General features: G+C 42.8%; 1 protein-coding gene across 1 annotated transcript in view; it reads right to left on the minus strand.

Moving 5' to 3' along the window:
* Positions 1 to 14,345, minus strand: part of ANKUB1 (ankyrin repeat and ubiquitin domain containing 1) — a 37,213-nt gene that overhangs the window by 13,202 nt on the left and 9,666 nt on the right. The window contains exons 3-4 of the mRNA XM_024768990.1: positions 10,326 to 10,542; positions 191 to 305 (exon numbers count right to left, since the gene is read on the minus strand). Of these exons, the coding sequence (XP_024624758.1) occupies positions 191 to 305; positions 10,326 to 10,542 (332 nt within the window). The remainder of the gene's footprint in view (positions 1 to 190; positions 306 to 10,325; positions 10,543 to 14,345) is intronic.

Genomic DNA, 14,345 nt, shown 5'->3' on the forward strand with positions numbered 1-14,345 from the left:
GAATTACAATACATCACCAAAGGCTGTCAGCCCTGGTGGCATCCCTGCTATCTTATTCGAGCAAATATCTCAGTAAAAATGTCTCAAGGGAACTCCCTTGGAGCAGCACCCCAGCTAGAGTGAATTGCAGTTCCTATGAAAGTTTAGCAAAAATTACTTTAATTCGTTTAGCATTTGCTTTATCTCATACTTGAGTACTGGTCCTTCATTTGATAAATAGCGTTGGACTTTAAGTTTTTGTCCGAGGAGACAGCCCATCAGAAATTCCTTCCATCCATCCCAGACATCCAAGTGAAGTGTCGTGCCTGTGGATAAAGAGAGGTGGTGATGCTTCCAGCCCATCCCTGGGGTTTGGTGGTCCAAAAACTTCTAATGATAGCTTTCTCCCAACAGACATGAGCTAGGTGCCAAATGAAAAGTAGCCTTTGAATAAGGAGACAGGGATGCTGAGAGAGAGAGAGAGAGAGAGAGGGGGCAGGGGTGCTATCTTGATCTTAGGCCTGTGTTGACTTGGAAGAGCCTTTTAGCTTCTGTGCACTTGCATTTCCTCATCTGCACAGTGAAAGCATACAATGGCTGAACTGCCTTGTAGATTCTGCAGCTATCTTAAAACATTTCTGTGGACATCGATTCCATGCTGATCTACACATCACCAGGTAAACAAAAGCTGTTATGTTGGAAGAGAAACTCAAGAAACTGTGGCAGGACATATGCATTTCTCAGGCCTTTAGCTTACAAGTGGGCTGTGGGTGAAGTTGAATGATCCTTTCATTCCATTCTTCACAAAACAGGAGCCATTCTGTGTTATGAACATAAAAGGGATATATTCATTGCTGCTGGAGGATTTCTCACTTGCTCCTCAAAAGCCTACCCTCTCCTGGTTTTGTGACTACATTCCCTTCGTCCTTCAGGCTGCTGTTTCCCAGGAATCTTTCCTCAGGCTTCTGCTCTTCTAACTCTACACATTCCCTCAGGATAAAACCCAGTCTCCTCCCCATGTGGCTCACCCTGACCTCTGTCCCTCCAGCCTGCCTCACTCACTCTGTTCTGGCCCCTCTGACCTTTCACCTGTCCTTCAGACACACCAAGGCCACGCCCATCTGAACATAATTTCTTTTGCTTCAGAGGGTCTTTATCCAGAGTTCACAGGGCAGTGTTCTTCTTACTCGGCTTTCCCTTCAAGCATCGTGTCCTCACAGAGGACCTTCTTGGCCACCAGGGCTAGAGCAATCTCTGCCACCACCCCCTCCTCCCCTCCGATACTCTTTATGCCGTGACCTTATTTTAATTTCTTCACAGCCCCTATCATCAGTACGTGAAATCATTTTAGTTGTTTGGAGACTGTTGTTCACGACCCACTACAAACGACGCTCCTTCAGGACTTGCCACACTGCCTGCCGTTTGCCAAGTGCTCACTACATACTTGTTGGCTGACTGACAGGCAGCCTCAGTGCAGCTGATGGCTTCATTGATCACCCATGGGCCAGTCACTCCTGGGTCCAAATTCCAGCCAGGCCTCTGCTCCAGCTCTGGATTCCCCAGCTGGGGATACCACAATCTAAGGGATCATGCTAGGGCCCCACTGTTCTGAAGGACAACCTGTCACCTTTCATCCCCAACCTGCTTTTCCTCCTGTATTCTGTGTCTCAGTTTGTGTCACTGCTATCTTCCTTGCTACCTGAGTTAGAAATCTGGGAGTTGTTCTTCATCCCTTCCTTTCTCTCATGCCCCCAACATCTGTACAATCGCTAAGGCCTGACAAGTTTATTTCCCAAATGTTGAACAACTCTGCTTCTTCACCTCCATCTTAACCAGCGCCGCCCTATTTCAGGCCTAGATAATCTCTCACCTAAAGCTACCTGGAGAAGCTCCCCACAGCCTCCCCCTGTCTTTATTCACGTCTCTGTTCAGATGCCATCTCCTCTTTTGGCCAGCCATCTGCAATAGCCTTTCCCCATCTCATCACATCCCTCTCTATTCCCTTATCCTGCTTTGTTTTACTTCATATTCCTTAATTTTATTTAAAATTCGATATTTTTCTGTTTATGGGATGATGCTTGCCTTACCCACTGAAATGCAAGCTTCAAGAGGGTGGGGACCTTGCTACCCTCACTCACAGCTCTATGCTTGCTTTCCCCAATGGTGCCTGGCTCACAGTAGGTGCTCAGTAAATACTTGTTAAATGAAGTTCTAAGCCACTCCTCAAACCTGTTCTGGCCATGTGCTGCCCTCCTAACCCTTAGTAGCCCAGCAGGCTGGCCTGGACTTCTGTGTGTACCCCAGGCTGTTTCTGGATTTGGGGCATATTCTTTTACTGTCCCTTCTGTCTGAATTCTTCTGACTCCCCCATCCTCCTACCAATGGTTTATGATGCAATCCTGGCATCACCTCCTCTAGGAAGCCCTCCTTGACAACACCATCCTCTCACCTCCCCAGATAGGGTAAATGACTGCTCAACTGGTTTCATAGTATACTTTGAAAGTCTTTATTATTGAACATACATTTCTCATTTCTGCTTTGGGATTGCCAGTTGACAAACACTAAAAGAACTCTTTGAGCCCAAGCATTATGTCTCATTCAGTCTATGGGCTCTGTTTTAGTTATGCTCTTGGATTGAAAGGAGACCCTCAAGAAAATGGGGCTTATTATACTGAGACAATGACCACATCTAGCATGCATTAGGTACCAAGACAGCTCTCAAGATGGACCACTGCCCATCTATCCCATGGGCCCCAGGTTCTCTCACTCTCTCTCATGCCCTTTAGGTCTCTTTGTGTGTCTTCTCCCTTTCTCTACTGACAGGCTGCCCTGCTTACTTACAGCTTCTGTCCTATCACAACTTTGGCATGCATGCAACATGCGTTTGCCGTGACCCAACCTTATTTCTTGACACTCTTCATTTTCCAACCCTACTGATAACCAGTTTTGTCTCTCTACATTTCCCAATTTGAATTCACAAGACTAATAATTAAGAATAATAACAGTAATATATTGAATATGAATAGCTAATATTCATTGAGTGCTTACTATATGCTCTAGATTATTCTAAGTACATGAACAATTTAATAATTTAAAATTCACAACAACCCTAAGTGATGGGTTATATTATTTTCTCCATTTGACATCTGAGGAAACTGAGGCATAGTAAGATGAAGTAACTTCCCCAGCTTCTACATAACCAGTAAATAGTGGAACCAGGAGTTGGACCTGGACAATCTGGCTGCCGGGCCTATGTGCCTGTCCTCTGTGTTATACTTATCTCCAAGCAAGACTCTAATTGTCTCAGCTAGGAGAGATGATGTCACTGGACAGCTTATGGATTGGCTGCCTTTGAATCAATATGGCGGCCCCAGAGGTTGCATGCCAAAGCTGTGATGGGACAGTGTGTGACTTGGCTTATCCACACATATCCTCAGGCTCAGACAGGTTCATCATAAATACCTGCAGGTGAGAAGGAAGGAAGGATAACATAACAGCAGTAATCTTAGAGTCACAGAATGCTGAAGATAAAAAGATCCTAAAAGACCAGCCCACTCGATCGTCTCATTTTATAGACTAGGAAGCTGAGGCCCGTGGGGAATTGCCTGAAGCTACTCAGCAAGCTGGGAGTAGAATTTGGCTTGGAATTTTTGTCTCTAGAATTCTCTCTAGTGCTTCAGAAGCCTCCTCTTTTCCGCTGCCTTTCTCTTGCTTTACTTTCTGCTTCCCAGCTCTTGCCCTTCTTTTTTTTTTTTTTTAATTAATTTATTTATATTTTTGGATGCATTGAGCCTTCGTTGCTGCACGCGGGCTTTCTCTAGTTTCGGCGAGCAGGGGCTACTCTTCGATGCAGTGCGCGAGCTTCTCATTGCAGTGGCTTCTCTTGTTGCGGAGCACGGGCTCTAGGCGCCCGGGCTTCAGTAGTTGTGGCGTGCGGACTCAGTTGCTCCGTGGCATGTGGGATCGTCCCAGACAAGGGCTCGAACCTGTGTCCCCTGCATTGGCAGGCAGATTCTTAACCACTGCGCCACCAGGGAAGCCCTCTTGCCCTTCTTGCATCCACTTCACAGGCAGACACACATCCAAGTATATGTTCTTTCTGCTGATCCCTCCCTTTTTGGACGTCCTACGTTACAACCTGTAATCTTGAAATGGAGCTCTTCTTCCCTTACTCTTGACTCTGGTTTGGGATTTCTTGACCTTGGCCTCACTGTCCTTTGTGGGTTGATTCCTAGTTGCTGTGCATGTTTACCCACAGAGCCTGATCTGCATTAATGCCATCAAGGCCCTAACCTACCTTAACCCTCACGAGTCTGGCCTCAGCTAGGAGAACTCACTCTTGTTGCTGGAGAATTACGGAGTTATTCTGTAGAGACCAAGTAGCAGTTCTGCAAATACACTCTAGAAATGCCTAGATAAACATCTTCCAGAATATGGATCATCCATGACATAGTAGATTTAGTGTCTCTAAAGCTTCTTGTTGTACTTAAACTTTCTTGTAAAATATTTGATTTCTATGAATAACACTGGAAACAAAAGACTTCAAACAGTGCTCCAAGTGCATTTATTTCATCTCCTGCCTAAAGTGACTCACTATGTTTTTAGTTTATTATGAAAATCACTCAGAGATGAGCGTTGGAAAGCTTTAGCCTGGCACTATACTCCAGCCTCCCTGGTCCTCCACAGCTGAGACCGCATAGCCTCCATTTGAATGACCAGAACAGTCTCAGGCTCACGAAACAGTCTTTTTTTTTTTTTTTTTTTTAAAAATGCTGATACTTGCTTGAGCACCCTCCCAAACCAATTAAGTCAGAATCACTAGGAGTGGGTCTAGGCATCAGTATCTTTTTTTTTGTTTTTTTTTGCGATATGCGGGCTTCTCACTGTTGTGGCCTCTCCCGTTGCGGTGCACAGGCTCCGGACGCACAGACTCAGCGGCCATGGCTCACAGACCCAGCCGCTCCACGGCATGTGGGATCTTCCCGGACCAGGGCACGAACCCGTGTCCCCGGCATCGGCAGGCGGACTCTCAACCACTGCGCCACCAGGGAAGCCCCCATGGAACAGTCTTAATTTCAGTTGTAGGGGATTTGTTAAGAGTCCAGGCCAGCTGCTCAGAAGTTTGATGGGAAGTTGCTCTTCCTGTTCAGCCCGCTCAGGTGTTTTCCTGTTCTAGTAACTTGCCTTATTCCTCCAGGAATAAGAGACCAAGCCCACACCTTGTGCCTCAGAGCACAAGTCTCAGTATCCTACTCTACATTTTGGGTTTCATAACTGAGGCCCCATCTCTGTTCTCCGAGCCTGGAACTCAGAGAGTTCCTATTCTGAACCCCAGTCTCTGGGGTTAGATTTCTGTTACATGTTGACAGAGGCTCCTGTGTCAGCAACCAGCTTGTCTCATTTCCCACCTTTTATGTCATTCGTTCATTGATTCATTCACTACCTTGATGCTCTGATGCTATGGTTCACCTGGCGGGTCCCTGCTGGATCTCCCTGGATCACCCTCTGCCTTCCTCCATCTTACCAACTGCTAATGCAGACTGACCTGCCTGTTCCAGGACCCCCATCAGCAGGACCTATTTAAGGCTAACCTCCTTTTGCTAGATGTCTATGGGTGGGGTCTTCCTGGCCCATCTGCACTTCCCTAGGTGGTTGCCTAGCCTCAGGGTCTCAGCTCTCCCTAGCTCAACCTGTCCACTACTGATGAGCCCTGAAAACTAGAGAATACTATGTGATTTAAATTCTTATCAGTTAGGGCACCTCCAACAAGCCCTGTATTTTATGTGAACAAATGTTACAGGTGTTATAACTATCAATTTCAGTTTTTTGCAATGAAGCAGTCTTAATTTCTCAAAGATCGAAGGTAACAATGGATGGCTTTTCTCTTAGTGCTCAACTTTGGAATATCCAGAGAATTTCTAAGTGAGTTAACCAGCACCATTTATTGGATAATCCTTCCATTCCAATTGATTTGTAATGCCTCCTTTGTCACACATTAAATTCCTTCATAAGCTTAGGCATTCTGCTAGAAAATAGAAACTTATTTTAAAAATGCTATGTTGTTCCAGAAAATACAACTAAAATCTATAACTGAAATGAAAGTAAAATTAATGAGAATTATGCTTCAAGACCTCTTTCTATATGAACTTTCTAATTCTTTATTCTTAATTGTTTAAAGTGGACTCCCCAAATTGTATATATCTACAGAACCTGGATTCACCCTCTCTCTACTTACAAATCCACCTACCATGCCCAAGCTGTGCAGGAAAGCAGGTGCAAGCAACAGTGCCTATTCTAGGGAATCGTCTCCAACCTCTCCTGCTGTGGTCCCCATATCCCAAGTTTCTGGATTCCTCATGCATACTCTGGGATCAATATCTGCCTATCTGATTTGGACTTTTTCTTTCTGAATGTGGAAACCATTTGTCTGGTTTGGGTTTCCCCTAGTGGGAATCAAAACAAGATATTGATCAGTACTTAAAGAGCATCAGTAAAAATAGGTATCAATAAAGACACACTGGGTTGGCAGTTTAAGTTGTTGGAAAGAACCCAATTCTGAGTGTAGGATGACTAATTATTACCAGTATGACCTGACCAAGTCACTTAACTTCTCTGAGCCTCAGTTTTCTCATTTATAAAAGGAATTAAAGTGGCACAGTAGATCTCTAAGGGGCCTGAGGGCTGGTGGGGGACCCTGGAGCCCGCCTAGATTTCAGGATCTGAGCTGATGAAGGCCCTTGGCCCTTGACATTCCCTCTCTGTATTTACTGTCTAAGGAAAGCACCTCTCACCGTGCTGTACCCCCAACGCCATGGGCAGGACGCCTACAGCAATATCTGCTAACCCAACCCATCACTCAAGCCCTAGCTCCATATTTGTCATGGCGTAGAATTAGAAGAACTCAGTTGTACTTACAGCTTTGCCACTAACTAGCTGAGTAATTTTCAGGAAAAAAAAATGTACTCTCTGAGTTTCCTTATATCTAAAGTTGAAGACCCAAAGCATAAGCTCCTTTTCCCAATTTCACCATTGCTGTCCTAGCGTCAGAGCCTTGGCATTTCCCTCTTCTTAGATGTGACCCAGCACGATGCTCTGTCTCTCTCTCATGAATTTCTCAGATTTGTCTCTTCCATTACTAGTGGAATTAATTAATACTGGGATTATCAAAAGCTCCAGTTAGCATATCACCCTACTTCCAGGCTCTCCTCACTCCTTTCTATATTTCATGCTGCCTGCCACCAGATTAAACTTCTATTGAAACACTCCTGTTCCAGAATGTACATGGCTCTGTTTGCAAGCACATGAAACCTGTGCTCTGTTGCCTCACCTCTAAGACCCTCCTCAATATGACCTCAGCTGTGCGATTCCCATTGGTCTCCACGAGGCTCCTCTACTCTTTAGAACAGTCTCCTGCTTTCTGTCTTCCCTGGATTAAGCCCACATTCTTTCTTTTTTTTTATTTTTAAAAAATTTTATTAGAGTATAGTTGATTTACAATGTTGTGTTAGTTTCTACTGTACAGCAAAGGATATCAGTTATACATAAACATATATCCCTTCTTTTTTAGATTCTTTTCCCATATAGGTCATTACAGAGTATTGAGCAGAGTTCCCTGAGCTATACAGTAGGTCCTTATTAGTTATCTATTTTATATATACTAGTGTGTATATATCAATCCCAGTCTCCCAATTTATCCCTCTCCCCACCCCCACTTCCCCCCGGTAACCATAAGTTTGTTTTCTATGTCTGTGACTCAATTTCTGTTTTGTAAATAAGTTCACTTGTACCATTTTTTAAGATTCCACATATAAGTGATATCATATGATGTTTGTCTTTCTCCGTCTGACTTGCTTCACTCAGTATGACATGCTTCACTCAGTATGACAATCTCTAGGTCCATCCATGCTGCTGCAAATGTAAGCCCATGTTCTTGAACCTGTGGCTCATGCTTTTCTCCTGGCCTAGAAGCCTGGAATGTTTTCCCTTCCTCCTCTCAGATGATGCATATTTCTCGCATCTTTGTGTGCTCAAGTCCAACATTCTCCAAAAAGCCTTCCCTTGAGCCCTTCAGCCTACAGGGAGCTGGCTTATTGGATTATAACTGAGTAAATGTGCATGCTTCATTTCTACCACTTTACTATAAATGCCCAGAGTGCAGAGGTAGTTTTATATATTACTGTATGAGCTAGTATGTGCAGGGACTAATTGAGCTACTTAAATCTTTGATTTTCTTTGACTGCTTCTCCAAAACCTTCTGACTTTCTACTGCCTTTGGAAAGGGGTCAAGGTTCAACTCCTGACAGTGTCGGGGGTGACTCATTGACTGGAAAGAGGAGAATCTGGAAGAGAGGCAGATCAAAGATTCCCTTACCCTGTAGTTTAAAATGGGCTGGCTACTTAAAGACTGCTTGGGGGACTTCCCTGGTGGTCCAGTGGTTAAGAATCTGCCTTCCAATGCAGGGGACATGGGTTCGATCTCTGGTCAGGGAACTAAGATCCCACATGCCGCGGGGCAACTAAGCCCATGCACCACAGCTACTGAGCCTGTGTGCCGCAAACTACAGAGCCCATGTGCTCTGGAGCCCGTGTCACGACTGGAGAGAAGCCCAAAACTAGAGAGAAGCCCACACGCCGCAAGGAAAGATCCCGTATGCCGCAACTAAGACGCCGCAGCCAAAAATAAAATAAATAAGTAAATTTAAAAAATAAAATAAAATAGAATGTTTACAAGGATTAAATTTAAAAAAAAAAGACTGCTAGGAGTGTTTTAAGCAAAGATGTGAAGCAGGTCAAAGGCTTTTCCTCCTTTTCCTTTGAGTTCCCTCTTTCCTTGCCCCTCCTCCCATGCCCTATGTTCTCATGGTGGCCAAAGCCATCTACCCAGGTCATGCTGGAGCTTCTAACCTTACATCTGAAAAACCTCCTTCCTAGAGGATCATTTTAAGGGATGTTATCCTTAACACACCCTGAGCAAGTCATTTAACCATTCAGAACCTTTTTGCTGTCTTTATATCTGTAAAAATTAGGGGTTGGGGGACTTCCCTGGCGGTCCAGTGGTTAGGACTCCACACTTCCACTGCAGGGGGCATGGGTTCCACTCTGGTGGGGGAGCTAAGATCCCGCATGGCATGTGCATGACCAAAAACCAAAATTAGATGTTGGGCCAAGCCATTTCTAAATTCTCTTCGTGCTCTAAAATGTCACATCATGATCTGAGCAGCACAGGCCTGAAGAACAGTCACCTTAGTTTTCTCATTTATCCTTTGGCATTTCATTAAATAACTAGGTCATAAGTTGCTCGAAGACAAATGCCACTTGTGTACACTTACTTAAATCAGCCGCCACCATGTTCTGTGCAGGGCTGATCCCCCAGCAAGCACACAGAGCAGATATGTGTTTACAGTAAGATACTCTGAGGACGGCTGCTAGAACATCACTTCCTCTGATCAAAAACAGGGATGGTAATTGATGTCAAAGTTTTGAGAGCCTCAGTTAAAAATAACATGAAAGAATAAGCAAACATAATAGTCAGGAAAGTAACAATAAATGCAAATTTAGTAGTTATAAAAAGCAAAACTGCTTAATTCATGGATGTCTACAGGCCCGATTATAAGTTGGGAGAAATCAAATTCCATTGCAGCAAATGTTATAGCACAATGTTGCCTAAAGATGTGCCGTCAGCAAAAGCTTATTCACCTCAAGCAAGAATCTCTATAAAGTTTGAACCATTTGCCAATATGGTTGAAACAAATCTGACAGTCCTTTGAGTTTGGCTTAATAATGTATGGCTACAGCAGACATGACTGAAGTACAGTATTTAAAGAGAGGTTGTAATCTGTCCATCAGGGATGAATGGTGCTCACTGAGACACCTGTTCGGCCTGCACAGTATTGGCTTCATACTGTTTAATTAAAAGATTTTTTAATATAACTGACAATATTTCAAAATGAGTTTGCATAAAACAAGGTTCAAACAATATGTATCATATGCTACCACTTGCATTAAAAAGAGGAAAAAGAATATCTACTAGAACTTGCTTCTATATATGCTTGAAATATATTTTGAAAGAGAAAAATATAAACAGATCTGAGTCCTGGTCTTCTATCCCAAGGATATTAACAAGTCCTCTTGCTTTGAGCAGAGAGAACAAGACATGGCAGGGGTATGTGACCATTCTTATTTCTTAGCCTACAGACCCAGACACCAAAGAGGGGTTTTGATAATTTACATCCACACTGCGCCTACAGAGGTTTTAGTTTAGAAACAACTCCTCCTTCTGTTGTGAGTCTGGTATCAAAGAACCTGAATGCTGTGTAGTAGCTGCTATCACATATAGTGGGCGGTACCGAGGTCTGTCTGGTAGTCCCTGAGCGTGTTGCAGTCATACATCTCCAGTCCCTCTGGGGTCCGAAGACAGAAGACACTCACAGGGAATCCACATCTCAGAGCTATCAGTGTTCTCAGATCAGACACTTTTTTACCAAGAAGGGAAATGCTCTCCATTATGGGCATTGTCTCTTGGGTCACAGCATTGAACACGCAGAGAGTGGGCTTTTCTTCTTCCTAAGGGAAGAGAAAAGAAGGGAACTCAGAAATAAGCACTGTCTGGGGGTTGGGACAAGGGACAAACATCTTGGAAGGTGGCTCTGAGTGCCTCTAGCTCCCACAACATGGGTGCTAAGGATGAAAGCAAAGGCCAGTTAAGTTCTTTGACTTCTGGTCTGAGTCTCACACTTCTGTCCTGAGGAAATTTATGAGTCCTCCTTCTTTGAGAAAAGTGAGGGAGACGTGGCAGGGCTTTGAGTCCCTTCTTACTTCTTAGTCTACAGACCCAGATACACAAGAGGAGTGGTGAGAATTTATATCCACACTGTGCTTACGGAGGTGTTAGTTTAGAAACAACTCCTCCATCATGCTGCACTTTAATTTGGCAATACTGTGGATTCTAAACCTCAGTCAACTGAAAAAATTGTTTCTATGACGTTACCTCTGGGGAGTGGAACTGAGCTCAGGGTGGGAGGAGAGTTTTGCTTATCATTTTATGGTCTTCCTTGTCTGTATGGTTTGACTTTTTTCTTTTTTTTTAATAACCACGTGTATTTACTTTTACTATTTAAAAAGGGAAGTACTAGATGTAAGTGAAAAAAGTTTCCTTTGTTCCTTTTGTTTTGGAATCTAAATGAGAAAGCAGGTGGAACTGAGATGTCTGAAAGAGTTAAGAAGGAAAGTTGGGGAAAGTGTTTTTTCTTCTGTTAACAGTTAAAGCAATCAAACTAAAACTAAAAACACAGCAAAAGGGGAGAATGGGAAGGGAGGGAAGGTTATTAAAATTTTCACTTTTCTAACAACAACAACAAAAAAGAAACTGGCTTTACTTCCTCTTTAGTGAACTCAGGATGATCATGTTTTTCTTTAGTGAGCTGCTGGTGTGGCAGATGTGAGCGCCGGGAGCTGCCACCGAGGGCTCCGGTAAGAGTAACGTGGGACCTTGAGCAAAACTGAGAAACAGAGCCCTGGCCTCCAGGTTCCTCCAGGGGACTCCAGCCAGTCACTGCTCCCTTGTCCCGCCCGTTACCCTCCCCTTTTCTCCCATCAAATTCGTCTAGGGTTTCTGCAGGGACCCCTCCCTGCTTCAAGTTTATAATACATTAAATTCATCCCCCACCCACCAGATAACACATTGCCAGAATGTGATCAACATGCGGATCTCTTTGAAAGAGCTTTTAAGGTACGTAGTGTTATTGATGAAAGTTTAGGCTGCAGTGCTCTGACCTGGGGTCCATTTCAGTGACTCAGGTCACTGGGAGAGGTTCTGATGTCTTCTGCTGAGCATAAAGCCATTAGCCAGCTGAGCTGCTGGCTGAATTTAAAGTGCTTAGGGCAGTTTTCCTCAACAGCTTCTCATAAATCCGCTCAATAAAAATTGAAAGGACATAAGGATTCACCCTTTCCCTTTCACCATGCTCATGTTTTCCTATGGCTCCATTAAGGCAGGTATCTTCCTGACCTAATCCATGGGGTATATATGGGCAGGAAGAAATTCCCATGAAAGGTGAATAAAAAGATAGTGAGGAAGAGAGAAAAATTATATTTTATGTAATAGTTGCTCCTTATTTCTGTTATGATTACTCTGATTTCCCTAAAGTTAGCCCTTGGTATAGGTTCTAATTTATATTTAGAATTAATGCAAGCAAAGCAGCAAAGGCTCAAGTCAGCCTTAACAGTTAACTAACTACTATTTGATGTTAGAAAAATAAGTTGAAAAGATGCTTCTCAGAATATGAATAAACGTTTGCCTCCTTCATTCTAATCCGTGTTATTGTGGAAGCTATTGCTTGAGTTTTGTTCATTGTTGTCACCCAGTGCCTAGAATAGTACCTGGTACAGAGCAGACTGTCCATAAATATGTATCGAATAAATAATTCATAACATATCTGGAACATAGTTCTCATTGTACTATTTTAACTCTATATATTCACCATTTTATAAACCTTGTTTTTGTGGGAAACCCATTTTAAGTTCTAGTGTGGCACACCAGTTGGTGACACTTCTTCCTGTTGCTTATACAGAGAATGAGCAGATAGCTGTTGATTACCAGCAATTTGCTAACTCACTGTATCTATTTAAAAAAAGGCATCTATCTATGTGATACCACTCCCCAAATGTTCTGAATGGGGGAATACTGGTAGTTATACCCAAGAGAGTCAGATGCTATTAAATAAGCAATCCCATAAACAAGTCATTGTTGGACAAATGTAAAATTAGATTTTCTGCTTTACAAACAAACCAAGACACCATGGTAGGAGATACATACAAAGTTTCTGACTTTTCAATAAAAAAAAAATACATAGATCTATTGCATGGTAATAATTCCACTTTTGTTTTCAAAAAATAAATGCAGGGGGCTTCCAATACATAGATCTATTGCATGGTAATAATTCCACTTTTGTTTTCAAAAAATAAATGCAGGGGGCTTCCCTGCTGGTCCAGTGGCTAAGACACCCCACTCACAAATCAGGGAGCCTGGATTTGATCCCTGGTCAGGGAACCAAATCCCACATGTCGCAACTAAAAAGATCCTGGATGCCACAATGAAGATCCCGCGGGCTGCAACTAAGACCTGACACAGCCAAATAAAATAATTAAAACAAACAAAACAAAAAATAAATGCAAACTCACTGTAAATACATACATGTGCATTAAATAGGAAAAATTAAGGAGACATAAAAGAGAAGGTAATGCAAGTTTTGAACACCACATTATCTTTCACAAATGCTTTTTTAAAATTTTTATTATTTTATTATACAGTAGGTCCTTATTAGTCATCAATTTTATGCACAGCAGTGTATACCTGTCAATTCCAAACGCCCAATTCATCACACCACCACCACCACCATCCCTGCCACTTTCCCCCCTTGGTGTCCATACGTTTGTTCTCTGCATCTGTGTCTCAATTTCTGCCCTGTAAACCGGTTCATCTGTACCATTTTTCTAGGTTCCACATATATGCGTTAATATACAATATTTGTTTTTCTCTTTCTGACTTACTTCACTCTGTATGACAGTCTCTAGATCCATCCATGTCTCTACAAATGACCCAATTTCGTTCCTTTTTATGGCTGAGTAATATTCCGTTGTATATATGTACCTCATCTTCTTTAACCATTTGTCTGTCGATGGGCATTTCGGTTGCTTCCATGACCTGGCTATTGTAAACAGTGCTGCAATGAACATTGGGGTGCATGTGTCTCTTTGAATTACGGTTTTCTCTGTGTACATGCCCAGTAGTGGGATTGCTGGATCATATGGTAATTCTATTTTTAGTTTTCTAAGGAACCTCCATACTGTTCTCCATAGTGCCTGTATCAATTTACATTCCCACCAACAGTGCAAGAGGGTTCCGTTTTCTCCACACCCTCTCCAGCATTTGTTGTTGTAGATTTTCTGATGATGCCCATTCTAAATGGTGTGAGGTGATACCTCATTGTAGATTTGATATGCATTTCTCTAATAATTAGTGATGTTGAGCAGCTTTTCATGTGCTTCTTGGCCATCTGTATATCTTCTTTGGAGAAATGCCTATTTAGCTTTTCTGCCCATTTTTGGATTGTATTGTTTGTTTTTTTAATATTGAGCTGCATGAGCTGTTTATATATTTTGGAGATTAATCCTTTGTCCGTTGGCAAATATTTTCTCCCATTCTGAGGGCTGTCTTTTTGTGTTGTTTATGGTTTCCTTTGCTGTGCAAAAGCTTTGAAGTTTCATTAGGTCCCATTTATTTATTTTTGTTTTCATTTCCATTTCTCTAGGAGGTGGGTCAAAAAATATCTTGCTGGGTTTCCCTGGTGGCACAGTGGTTGAAGGTC

Source organism: Neophocaena asiaeorientalis, unplaced genomic scaffold (genome assembly GCF_003031525.2).
Source record: "Neophocaena asiaeorientalis asiaeorientalis breed wild unplaced genomic scaffold, Neophocaena_asiaeorientalis_V1.1 scaffold118, whole genome shotgun sequence".
Classification (NCBI taxonomy): Eukaryota; Metazoa; Chordata; class Mammalia; order Artiodactyla; family Phocoenidae; genus Neophocaena; species Neophocaena asiaeorientalis.